At 36.8% G+C, this 13,129-nt stretch overlaps 2 protein-coding genes across 2 annotated transcripts; one reads left to right on the top strand and one right to left on the bottom strand.

Annotated features, from left to right (window-relative positions):
* The first annotated feature begins 1,587 nt into the window (after positions 1-1,587).
* Positions 1,588-2,936, top strand: LOC137730445 (probable carboxylesterase 6). Its single transcript, XM_068469434.1, has one exon. The coding sequence runs from the start codon at positions 1,621-1,623 to the stop codon at positions 2,794-2,796; it is 1,176 nt and encodes a 391-aa protein (XP_068325535.1). The 5' UTR covers positions 1,588-1,620; the 3' UTR covers positions 2,797-2,936.
* A 4,538-nt stretch (positions 2,937-7,474) lies between these two features.
* LOC137731406 (serine/threonine-protein phosphatase 2A 65 kDa regulatory subunit A beta isoform) lies at positions 7,475-12,907 on the bottom strand. Its single transcript, XM_068470515.1, has 13 exons — positions 12,808-12,907; positions 11,922-12,338; positions 11,184-11,430; positions 10,955-11,067; positions 10,648-10,727; positions 10,289-10,430; positions 10,095-10,175; positions 9,381-9,485; positions 8,988-9,170; positions 8,691-8,783; positions 8,239-8,378; positions 8,076-8,142; positions 7,475-7,977 (listed from the first exon to the last, which is right to left on the bottom strand). Exons 2-13 carry the CDS (start codon positions 12,312-12,314, stop codon positions 7,858-7,860), a joined length of 1,764 nt encoding a protein of 587 aa, XP_068326616.1. The 5' UTR covers positions 12,315-12,338; positions 12,808-12,907; the 3' UTR covers positions 7,475-7,857.
* Positions 12,908-13,129: the final 222 nt, after the last annotated feature.

Below are 13,129 nucleotides of genomic sequence, written 5' to 3'. Positions count from 1 at the left end.
AAATTACAGGTATAAATGCGGGACATTGATCTAATTTGTAATTAAGGGACCAAAGTGAGTAGTTTGTTCAAGAACCTCTGCAATCTATCAGCTAATTGGTGGGACTGCGTGTATTTAAATTTACTTATTTCTGGTGGAAATGCTTGCCGTGAGTATCATTGAAAGCATCCAGTTGCTCTGTGTTGTTAATGTTAATGGGGAAGAAGAAGCACTGCTTAGAACCTGTATAATATGCAGTAAAAATAGTTAGTTTCTTTACAAATTTATGACTTGAAACCATATTAATCCATATCCATTTCAAAGTGAGTGGCTAACCCCAAAAAAATCAAGTGAACTTTGTCCAACACATAGATATAGGGTGCATGAATGTCAATCAATTATGTAACACTGTCAAGTCAAAAGCCATCTTTGCCAAACCCATAGATAAAGCGTGCATGAATGTCAATCAACTATGTAACACTGTCAAGTCAAATGAATTTATATGTGTCCTCTACTAATAATCGAGAGAAGCACATTCCATGGACGTCCTGAAAAAGAGGGGGAGGGCCAGAGGGGCTTCTGCAAGCAGCTTCTGGTTGTGGATGATCTGCTTTTGCTTTGGTGGATGCATTATATATAATGTCCTAAACAGTTCCCTTGATGAATAGATTGTATTGGGAGACAATAACAAAAGTTAGTGCTTTTGACTCCCACTATAGTCCCCAGTGTTTAATAAGCAGTGTCTATGAAAATGTCAACAATGTCATGCACACATTCTAAAAGCAAAGCTGTTTCGAAGATCATGCATCTGTATAATATATAGATAAGATATTGATTTTTATACTCATTTTTATCTTACATGCCATTTCGCTTATTAGTATCTATTTTTTCATTTACTCTATTCAAGGAGCGAAAAAAAAATTAAGATGGAAAGGAGGAGTACGATAAAATTACTTCCATAAAAATGGTGTGCAACTTTATGATTGATGGTATGTACAAGCATGATTCCTCTAATTGCGTTTTAACTTTAATCCTATGTTAGTAATAGTAACTAATATGTAGTGATTAATGGGTAGGTCACATTCCACGAACACTTGAGCACTATTGGGAAGGGTACATTAAAATAAAATGTGCTTAATTAATTAATCAACAATTATATATGCTACCCAACAAAATCGAGACCTCTCTACATTTGTAGTCTAGAGCCGACGAACTAAGAAATTCGGACCACTCATTTTAAATCTTTCAACACCCATTAGCCTATCTCACACAGACCAAGAGTTCACATCTCAGTCCCTCTCTTAAACAGCTCGAATTTCTTAATTTGTCTGCTCCAGATTGCGAGATTCAAAGACGATCTGAATTCTACCCACTCCCATCCCAGGGCCCTATGTTACAGTAGATTCCCGTTTAGACACGTGGAACTGGTCCCAATTCCCCACTTGGGATGACAAGATAGATTAATCGATCTCCCTTCTGAATACCTAAATTTAGCTTTGGCCTTCACTTTCATATTCTATTTAAGGAACTGCATAGTCACAAACTTTTGTACTGAACCCTAAAATTTATTCCCAAGTTTTCACTTCTCACTAGGCACCTACCTCTCCACGTACGTTTTTCATATATATTCACGTTCTTCATATGAGAGCAAGGAGATCACCAATGGCTGCTATCACCTTAGACACAACTTTCAAGCCAACAACCAATGAAGTACTCGACTCCCCTCATGACCAACAATATGAGACTGTGATCGAGGAAATTGAAGGGCTTATAAAAGTGTACAAGGATGGACACGTGGAGAGACCTCAGATCGTGCCATGTGTCACAGGCGCAATAGCTCCGGAGCTTGGCGTGACATCGAAGGACGTGGTCATCGACAAGTTCACAAACATCTGGTCACGTTTCTACGTGCCCAAATGCCAAGAAAATAACAAGATGAAGCTCCCTTTGCTAGTATACTTTCATGGAGGTGGGTTTTGTGTTGGCTCAGCCGCTTGGAGTTGTTACCATGATTTTTTAGCAAAGCTAGCCTCCAAACTCGGTTGCTTAATCATGTCGGTAAATTACCGATTGGTCCCTGAACACCCTCTCCCAGCTGCATATGAAGATGGATTCAACTCCATCATGTGGCTGAAACAACAAGCTCTAAGTCAACGTGGAGCTAATAATAATAATACATGGTGGTCAACGCAATGTGACTTTTCCAGAATCTTCCTGGTGGGTGATAGTGCGGGTGCCAATATAGCCCATAATGTGGCCACAAGACTTTACACGCGAGCAGGTTCGGTGTTTGAATCACCTTCTACTGATCAGTATCGCTTGCATCAGTCAAATTCTGACCGTCCATGTGACGAAGAGATTATAAGCTCAACTAAGCCTTTGATTGTTAAAGGTACAATTTTGCTGCAACCCTTTTTTGGGGGAGAGGCTAGGACAAGTTCTGAGAAATACAATAAGCAGCCTCGGTCTGTGCTGAGCGTGGCAGCCTCTGATGCTTATTGGCGATTGGCGCTGCCACATGGCGCTAATCGTGACCATCCATTTTGCAATCCTATGAAGAGTAGTAGTGGTGGTGGTGGTACTCTAAAGGCTGGTTGGCCAACTATGGTTTGCATTTCAGAGATGGATATACTGAAAGATAGGAACTTGGAGTTTTGTGAAGCATTGAGAAAAAGAGGAGATGGTAAGATGAAGGTGGAATACGTGGTGTATAAAGGCGTTGGGCATGCATTTCAGGTGCTGGATAAGTCTGAGCTCTCGAAAACTCGATCGCATGAGATGATAAATCATATTAAGGCCTTTGTTAATTGTAATTGATTAGTTCCCTTGTGAGCTGTGACTATATATGATTAGCAAACCCTAGCTTGTATAGCCATGTAAAATGCATATATTTATAATCAAAAGAATAGTAGTTGTGTATGTATAAAAGTTGAAAAATGAAAATTAAATCAGGTATGTTTCATGATCTTTTCTTTCTTCTGGCTCTTGTCCATGTCATGATGTCACTGTGTGTATGAGAGAGATGTAAACTATGAAGTAAGATTTATTTTAGGGTAAAGTTAGGAACACTTAATTTATGAAGTAATTTTTCGTTGACGTGACGTTATTTTACTCAAATTCTAACACGTGATTTTGTTTAATATAGCCTGAAAATGGGACATATCCACATCGTTCATCTTTTTTATAACACGTGAAATGATGCATAACTTATCTTATGTTCTAGGTACTTATAGAAGTTTGTCCATCGCCAAATTTGAATCCCAATGGAAAATGGAATCATCGACTTTCATTAGGCCTTTTAGCACCCAAAAAAAAAACATGAAACTTTTCAGGAAAATGGAAAGAAAAAATAAAAAACAACCCGGAAACTTATCATTCTATCAAACCACAACAACCGTAAAACTGATTATTCAATATTCATAAAAAGGTACCCGTAATATAATCACTCAACCATATGATGATTAAATCTGTTTCCGCTTTGGATGAAGCATGGACATTAACAATGGCGCCCATCACCAGATTAATGTCATAGGACTTTCTCTCAATCTTCTTGATATGCATATTCTTTTAAATCCTTAATTATTATTTTGTACCAGTTGATCGAGGAAATAACAAATCACTGAGTAGAGCAAGAGAGAGTTTAAGGACTATATGCATCGTGTGGTTGTTGTGGCGGTGGTGTGAAAAAGTATTCATGAGATCGGTTTGAGATTTTTTTTAATTGGTTTCTCTAACATTAGTGGAGCAAGAACGGAGGCAGCTAAGGCCTCCTGGGGGCAGATGGCCCTACTGAAGTTTTGTGTAGTGGAAAAAAACCATGATGCTTACAAGATTTGAATTTATCGTATTTAAGTACTTTAATTGATTAGTTGAAATTTTCAAATAATATGTATAATAAGCTATCATCGTGAAAACATTTCCACAAGTTGGCTTAATGACATTTGAAAAAAAAAAAAAAAAAACAACTAGCAGTACTTGTTAGTTAGAAAATTTATAAGGGAAAACTAATGAAAAGGGTTAGAAAACTTTGAGTTTTAACGATAAGGACAAAATAAAGGGTAAGGTAAATAATACCAGGTTTGACTTTTTAGTGTAAAAATGTGGTTTTTCATTAAAGTGAACAGTACCACGGGCTTTTTGTTAAAACTCCCAATTTATAATCCCTCATAATTTTTGTCATTTTTTTTGCTTGTTACAAATGAGGAGGTCGAAGGGAAAGGAACATGAAGCTGAAGGCAATTCGAAGTCTGGGCTTATAATATTAATTGTTGGAAAACACGTACAGTATGATTCTCATAATATTTGAGTATGAACTGTCTATTATAATTATTTTAGATCATAGAAATATGTCTATTCAATTGGTACACATTCTTAATAACGTGAGTTTATGATGGCCATCAAAACAAATTCATACACACATATATCCTCCTCTTAGTCACAGGCCCACACCTAGTATATTATTTGGTGAAGCCAAACATACATCTCCTGGCCCCTCGTGAAGGTTCGTGGTTGAGGTTTCTTCACGGGGCAGCAAATGACGACCTCCGCTTATTAAACTTAGTTGTGTATTCTTGCTCAAATGAGTGTTCCAGATGAATTTACTGTCGATTTCTTTGCTGCAAAAGCAAATGTTAATGATGAGTTGAATAATGCTGAAAACTGAAAAGGAATAAACGCAGATAATAGTGCACTATGTCACACTATGCAGCTCCAACCTGCGTAAATTTTAATTAACTGGATATAGTAGATCCATTATCAAATTCTTTAATCTTAAGATTACCAAAACTACAATATTTCATGTGGTAAGAGTATTATCCCAAACCAAGATATACTGGAAATGGCGATTTTACAGACCATCGTGTGTAATTAAAGGTCCGTTTAATTTTTAAAAAAAATGAAAAGAAAAATGAAATAGTTATCAAATGACCCTTAATATATATATGTAGGAGTTTATGAACTACCTGAGTTTGAGACGGCATACCTTTTTTTTTCTTCTGCAACTTCCAGGTCGTGAAGATCATGCATGGAATGCATTATTATCTAACGCTACTGAGCTAGACTTGATTGTTTGAAATAATGCTAATTCTGGTTAAATGTGACATCCTTCTATGCCTCTATTTATAGGCCATGTCATATGCATAACTCACCAGACCAAACTAATAGCAATGCAGTAAAGCCAAGATTTCTAATACTATTTGGTGGTTGGAGAGGCACCAGGTGCGAACCATCGGTCGTAGGTTTACAGTGAGTGCCTCAACCCCCACGGTAAAGTCTGTCTTACCGCACGTCCCTCGTCTATATTTAGAGTAGTGCTATCCGCCCAATTTTACTTTTTATACACATTTCTTAATTGTGGGATGTTGAATCGAATTAATTGAAGAAGATCAATAATCAAAATTAACAATTGTTTATGTGAAGTAAAAATGAGTGTAAACTTCTAAATAATGTATGTGAATTTAGGTTTACTGAATTGAATTAAATGTCTCAAACGTTTCTTTTTTGATAATATTTTACAAAGATGATTTATAAAATGCAATTTGAAAAATAAACAGTTTAGATTATTGAAGTTCGATATAGAGTAGGACCCACAACTAGTTTTTATTTAATACTAATAATAATTGGATTTATAGCTGCATCATGGGGAGAACTTGGAGCGGAGAATATGACAACACGACTCGAATCCAACATCCGCCGACAATACCCCTCGAACAGTCGAATACAATTCGTTCCACATTCTGTTTAGAGATGACAATTCTAACCGTTAAATCCGTTAACCGTGGATAATCGCCTGAATAGATTGGATTTGGATATGAAAATTCGGGTATGGTTAGGATATGAAAATTCGGGTATGGTTAGGATATGAGGAAAAACCGTTAACTTTATTCAGTTATAGTTTTGGATATGGTTATAGAGGTACCCAATCCATATCCGTACCCGAATCCGATCCAAATATTATATATATATATATATATATATATTTATTTATATATTTATATATTTATATTTGATATATATATATATATTATTTTTTATTCAATTATGCCTTTTGAAGTCTTGGAATCATGCCCACAACGTATTCAATTATTCTTATCCTTATAGTACTAATTCATTATGCATGCATCAAACCCTATACTATCTTTATTATGCACCAAACATCATACATGGGGCATACCAACAACCTCATCAATTCAATACTCTTATTGTTATACTCAACCAAATTAATTCATTGAATCATTTTATATATCAATTATCAAATGTTCCAAGTTTATCAGATTCATCTCTCTTCAAGAGTCTCACTATCAAGAAATTTGTGCATGTTGTAAGCTCAATAGGTAATCTTTCATTATTTTTCATGTTATTTGATTCATGCAAATTATCAATTAGCGTCAGTTTTTCAGTTTATTACATATGTTATGAGCCTATGGAATTATGCAAAATTAAATCAATAATTGTCTTCTTGTTTGTTGTCATATATTTAGTTTACATGTTTTATCTTCCCTTTGTATTTGTTTTTGTCCTCTTTTTCTTTTTTATTCGACCAATTTATCATATTGGCTTATCATGAACAACTTCAAATATATATTGTTATGTTTTTTGTAATTGGATGTGGCTATTTAATAGCAAAATTAGTATCTACTAAAATTTATATTGCGTCAATTGGATGAATATAATTTTTTTTTTTTTTTTACGAAAATGGATATAACCGATAACCGATTGAAAATCCATTACCCGGTGGATATGGTTATGGATAATCCCCGATGGTTATTTTGCGGTTATGGGTATGGTTAATTTTCATGGTTATGAGGATGAATATAGTATTTCCGTCCCCAAACCAAACCGTTGCCATCTCTATTTCTGCTGAAACCCACCAAACTAAATGTTCACGTGGGTTGGCAGCTTAATTACTCTTTGAAAGATGCATCAACGTCGGCAACTTCAACCTCCTCCAATCAAACATGAATCAGTCCATTTATTCGTCTGGGTCCTGTTCGTTTTGTAATTTTCGCATCAGTAGAGGAGAGAGCTTCTCCCCTCTAACTTTAGGGTATATCGACGTTGGAGATTCTACCATACAATTGGAGTTAATCGTCAAGAGTTGCAACCAATTCCCTCTCAATGACATCGACCGAGGGATCGATGTTTGCTACATGTTTAAAAGTGAACCACTCGTTCAATAAAAACTTGATCACGTGATGAATTAATGACAAAACAAGGGAAAATTTTTCAATATACCCGAAACATAAACAAGTACACCACCTGTAATAATATAAGGAACTTAAAAAACTCCTCTCTACTTATATCATAACATGTAGTGTATCCACTCGTATTCCAGACACGTCGTGGACCGGGTCCTCTCCACAATTTCAACCAAGATTTAGCCTCATAATAGGTGGTATATTGAAACTCAAATCGAACATAATTTTAATTCCCAAATTTAATTTGCTTATCAATCAGAAGCTCCATATTAAGTGATGAATAAAGGAGATCTCTAGTGTTCTTGCAACCAACAAAATATTAAATATTAAAAAAAATATATGGATAATATTCACCAACAAATAAAGAGGTTCTTCAATTCTAAGACAATATTTTCCTACTGACGACGACCCATCATAACAAAACAAGAAACAAATATTGCAGAACAGAACACAAAATCTCAATGCTAACATTACACATTCTTCCCATATACCACAGGATAACGTAAAATCGCAGAAAGCCGAAAACAGTCCCGCATGTTAGACACAAATTACTAGCACAGACTTACTCTCAGACGCTCCCGGCAACGAAGGAACATATTAACTACGTACTCTGATATGCAGAAATGATGCCTTCATCTTCAACATGAGCAATGAACACCTAGAGTGAAAGTAATCCTGGCTACTAGCTTGACATCATGATATGATCAATTGCCTGAAGTGCCTGGTTAGCGAAAAATCGAACGTCAACATCTGGGTCCTCGCTGAGCTCAACCAAAGAGGGACGAATTGTTTTCTCCACCACCTGTTAACATCAAAGAAAATTTAAGCCCAGGGAAGAAAGACGACAAAGAAAGTGAAACATTAAATAATAAATTACACCAGACTCGAGTAGGTACTTACAGACTGATCAACTATGGAGATAAGGGACTGCAGCACCTTTGCAACATTGAATTTGATGTTCGGTACTCTGAAGAAATAACAAAGCATTTAGGCAAGTGAATGGAATAACTCCACTAGCATCATATCTTTCCTATTTGGGACACAGTTCATGGTGTGTATATACCTGTCCTTTGCCGCATTGACAACCACTGGCAGCAGTTTTGAACATGTGATATCTGAACCCATAACCGGGGCAAGGAGACAGATTGCACGCAGAATTGTCATTCGATACAAATAGTGTGGATTGTTTATCATCTCAAGGACCTGCCCAAATGACATAAATTCCTTAAAGAATAAAATAATGATGAAAGCTACAAAGTCGACAATGTGGTCCGCAACTTCAGTGATTTTTAACTAGTACATTCAAACATCCACAAGAAATCAAGAATAATGTGATGAGAAAAGTAGTTGTAGGCAATTCTTCCTACATAAAACCATTCTAAGCCCATAATTCTAATTGCCAGGAAGATATAAGCCGTAAAATCAAGACAAAAGAATGACTGTTTTTTAAACATATCTGGAATCTCCCATGGCAGAACTTGTGGCAACTGAATTAGTCAAAGCCATCAAACCAACCTGTGGAACAATATGTTGCATTGCCCATTCTGGACCAAACTCTTCTGCTAGACGCTTTAAATTGTTAGCAGCAGCATCACGAATTGAGTAGACCTGCAACAGATTCCAGGTATGATAAGCACACATCACTAATGACTAGACACCCCGTCTTTCTTTCTTTGTGAGGAAAGGAGAGGGGGGAAAGAGAGAGAGAGAGAGAGAGAGAGAGAGACGGGAAGACAAAAAAAAGTTAAAACATTTCTTCCCTACAGGCTTATCATGAAGTGCCTTTTAATCAAAATTAAGGAATACATTAACCTTGTCCTGTAACCACTGCATGCAAAGGGCACCAAGTTTATCATCAAAGAACCCTACGCCCAGCTGACTAGCCAATAAAGGTATGTACTCTATTATTGCAAGTCGAACCCTCCAATGTCTATCCTCCGCAAGCTCAACTATGGCTGGTAATAAGGATTGAGATAGCAAATCGATCCCAATAACCTGTAATAATGACAAGCTTCAGCCTTCGCTTGAAAAGGTCTAAGTTCTAGCCATTGATCTTTTGATAGGGAAAGACCAAAGAGTCCTAAATACTAAGGTCTAAAAATTGTGTTTAAAATCATGTATAGAATGATAGAAAGCAGAAATGGGGCGAAATTGAGAACATAATGCAAAAGGCACTGACATTTACTTTCTCAGTTTTAAACTGACCTGATTCACTTGATCCAGCTTGCTAATGATATTAAGGCGCACATCTGGAAATTCATCCTTCAGGAGTGAAAGAAAAATGGGAAGGAGCTGCTCAATTGTAGCATCCTGCATTAACCCTAAGAATGAGATGTATGCAAGTAATGTAATTAAAAGATCACAGACAGCACATCATAAGACTGACACCATTTGCGGGATAGAAACTACAGTACAACCATCCAGCTATCTCATCTATGTTATGGGGCAATTTGCAGGCCAAATCTATGAGTCACATAACAAAAACCAAGACAAATGGTTTACATGCAAGCACAAGCATCCCACATTGGCATGCAGACTTCAGAGTCAATTTGCAATTCTTATCACAAGAAAAGTCAATTTACAACAATGTAAATTAGCAGAATTTTTACTGCAATCCTAAAACCTTCTGGGCACAAAATACGTGATCGAGTGAGCACATTAATTTTTTTTTTTTTTTCCAAATTCCCAGATGTATGGAATATCCAACAGATATTCAGCTCCACAAGCCCTCCAACCACAAATATTCATTTAATGTAGCAGTCATCTATACCTCATATCAGCAACTTTATTGATTTGTCAAATTATTTTTAAATTTATAAATAAATAAAACTCAATTCCCTATTCCTCCAAAATTCCATGACAAATTATGATCTTCCCTAGATAAAAATAACTGCACTAACCACTATACGACATTCTCACCTTTCCTAATACAAGGGCCATGCCCATTATAACTGAAGCCAAAGCAGACCGGACGTGTTGGGAAGAATCTGATGACAGCTCCTGCAAAGGTCATTGAGAAGCATTGAAACAGCAAAACAACAGTACAAAAGAATAAGTTGAAGTTAACAAAACACCACCAAGAAAGGGAAAACTTTGCACTAAAGCATGCATACCTTCACACAGGGAAGAATATGCTGAATTGCAAGTTCTGGACTTAAAATCCGGCAAAACTTGGTAACTTTGCCAGCAGCTGCTATGCGTACTTCAGCCTCATTATCTCGAAGCAATCGCACATATGCCGGAACCAGGTCCGTCCTTAAAGTACAACCACCATAAATAAAATATTTCAAAAGATATAAAACTATAATCACACCAGTGTACATATGAGGGTATGGCTTAGCAAAACAAAATCTGCCTGACAAATTGTGCAGTCAAACAGAATTTTATTTAAAAATAACTAGTTCAGAGAAAAGAAAAAGCCAATTCCTACTATCTTCCTTTTAGCATATGGCTGTAGTATGACAATAAATACCTCGTATGCTCAGGCCCCACAGCTTCACAAAGCTCATATAGTTGATTTGCAACCATGTAACGCACACGCCAAGACTTATCCTATTCAGAAGAATAAAAAGATGTCAATGTGCAAAAAACTGTTAGTGACAGTCCAAAATGTCATGTCCAACAGCTTCCATACATCCAGTCAGCCTTCATGTAAAACTGGAATGAATATAACCTTGAAAACAATGCTTGTGGATGTAAGAAAGCAAATGATAAACAATACCGCACACAAATATTAAGAAACCAAATGTAGAATTCAACATTACAAATAATACGTTTACCTGAGAGAAGTTAACAATAACGGGGAGGATATGTGCAACACAATCTTGGGGCTCCAACAACTTGCCCAGAGCAGCACAGCCCTCAACGGCCAAGAGTCGAACAGAATCTTGATCTAAAATGAAACTACTCATAAGAATTTTCACTTAAACAGAATCTTCATCTAAATGAAACTAATAATGATAAGTTTATATCCGAAAATTTGAGAATGTGAAGACAACATTCAATTACCATCTTGAGTAAGATCCTCAAATATAGACATGACATCAGCTTTCAGATGAGCAGGTTCAACAGTTGCTGCAAATTTTCCCAGGTTTGTAGCAGCAGACCTCCTAACCATAGGCATGTCATCTTGACACAACTGACTGTAAATTGATCGCAGTTCTGTCTTCAATGTATCTGGTGCACTAGGGTAGGCAATATGAAAAAGCCCACATGCAGAGACTCGAGCTGTAAACCATTCACCAGCTGCCAACCTCTGAGGAGAAACTGAATATAATGAGTACTCGAACAAAAGATTCGCTGAGAGTGAAAGGATGGAAGACTCGAGCACATTGTAACACATAGACATCCGCATGACCATGATGAACTGATGTTGTGATATAAAGGCCAGTGCTGATACTTTTAAGATTATAAATGTAAAATTCCTTCACAGAACATGCAAAATCAAATGACCCAAATCTATTCAACACCTTTCATATGTGATCCTTGAACTATATAGCAAATATATTTAGTAAAAGATCCATATAAGTGCGAAAGACTGATAATTTAATTATTTAGAAGTATCAACATGGCAGAGATGTAAAGATACACAAGGACTGCCCAGCGATAATTTGAATGCTAGCTCGGCAGTGAGGCAAATGGAAATAAAGCTTAGGACTAGAATAAAGTCATCATTCAGTCCCATCCAATCCTAAAACAAAATAAGTATTAAAAATTTTGAACACAGAAGAAAATGAGTTATGTAACCTTCACAAGAGGAATAAACCAGTTAACCAAATCACCCTCCCTCATCTGAGATCCAATCCTACATAAGGACTCCACAGCCTTGTCCCTCACGCAGGTTTCCTCAACAGTGCAAAGGGTCTCCAGGGGCGGGAGCAACACATGTGCATGCTCCACACCCCCAACATATGGAATGAAGACCCCCAACTCCTCCGCCATTGCAAGAAGCACCTCATCATCATCGTCATTGTTTTCACTCAGAAAAGGGATTAACTCCTTACGGGTTCGCTCTTCCCCAAGCGCACGTGCAATTGTAGATAGCCTGCGGATTGAGTTCAACCGCAGCTGGATATCGTCATTTTTAAGCTCGTCTATGAGAACGGCTATTGGGTATAGCGGTTCATCAACCACAGACATTGTAATTCAAGCCCTTTCCAGAACCTTCAAACACCAAAACAAGCTATCATAAGCAAATTTGCAGAAATAATAACATTAAGCCCATTATATTTTCATTTCGGTTAATAATTATAACTTCGATTCCAACGATTTACGAGCTACTAATGGAGCGCAATTAGGAAAAACGTCAGATCAGCACTGTGAGATCTAAATCAAACCCTAAAATTCAAATCAATAATTCGAAAAATGCTCAAAAGAAAATGAAGATAACGACGATGAAATCTTGGATTCTGAAACCTACTCATTGGTTCAGCTGAATTACTCTAAATTCCAGGAAAAGAAAACAAAAAATTGGAATTTAGAATTTGATTTCTCCTTTTTCTCACTTAGTTTTCTCAGCAATCAAACAGATGCCAAAAAGCAAGTTAGAGAAATTGATGAAGAAAAAAAATTCAGAAAATTTTGAATTTACAAAGACGAAATCGATGAAACTTAGATGCGGCAACGGTCTTACCGATTTCAGTGCCCTTCCCGCCGGCTGCCTCTGATTCGACAATCTGTTAGAGCGGAGAGGCGGAGAGAGAGAGAGAGAGAGAGAGAGAGGAGACGACCACGAGAGTATCGTTATATGGTTCATTTTTGTTTCTTAGGCCCTTCATTACAGAAAGCATTAGTGGGCCATAAAGTAGAAGAACGTAAACTAGCCCATCTTTATTGGGCTTCACATGCCTTGGCCCAATCATGTGAAATTTTCCATAGCACATTTTTCTTTATGAGTGGACGATTGAGATTTAGTTTAACACGTCAAAAAAATGTGCAGATAGGCAAAGCTCTCA

The sequence above is a fragment of the Pyrus communis genome, chromosome 4 (genome assembly GCF_963583255.1).
Source record: "Pyrus communis chromosome 4, drPyrComm1.1, whole genome shotgun sequence".
Lineage (NCBI taxonomy): Eukaryota > Viridiplantae > Streptophyta > Magnoliopsida > Rosales > Rosaceae > Pyrus > Pyrus communis.
Note: the sequence above shows the minus strand (reverse complement) of the source record. Positions and strands in the feature narration are given on the sequence as shown.

Bases quoted from the DNA above. Each gene is read 5' to 3' on its own strand.
- LOC137730445 (XM_068469434.1), top strand. From the start codon at position 1,621: ATGAGAGCAAGGAGATCACCAATGGCTGCTATCACCTTAGACACAACT.
- LOC137731406 (XM_068470515.1), bottom strand. From the start codon at position 12,314: ATGTCTGTGGTTGATGAACCGCTATACCCAATAGCCGTTCTCATAGAC. The intron at 9,486-10,094 runs GTGAGAATGTCG...GGGTTAATGCAG, and splicing joins TGGCCCTTGTATTAGGAAAG to GATGCTACAATTGAGCAGCT. The intron at 8,379-8,690 runs GTTGGTTTGATG...TCATTTGGGCAG, and splicing joins TGCAACATATTGTTCCACAG to GTCCTTGAGATGATAAACAA.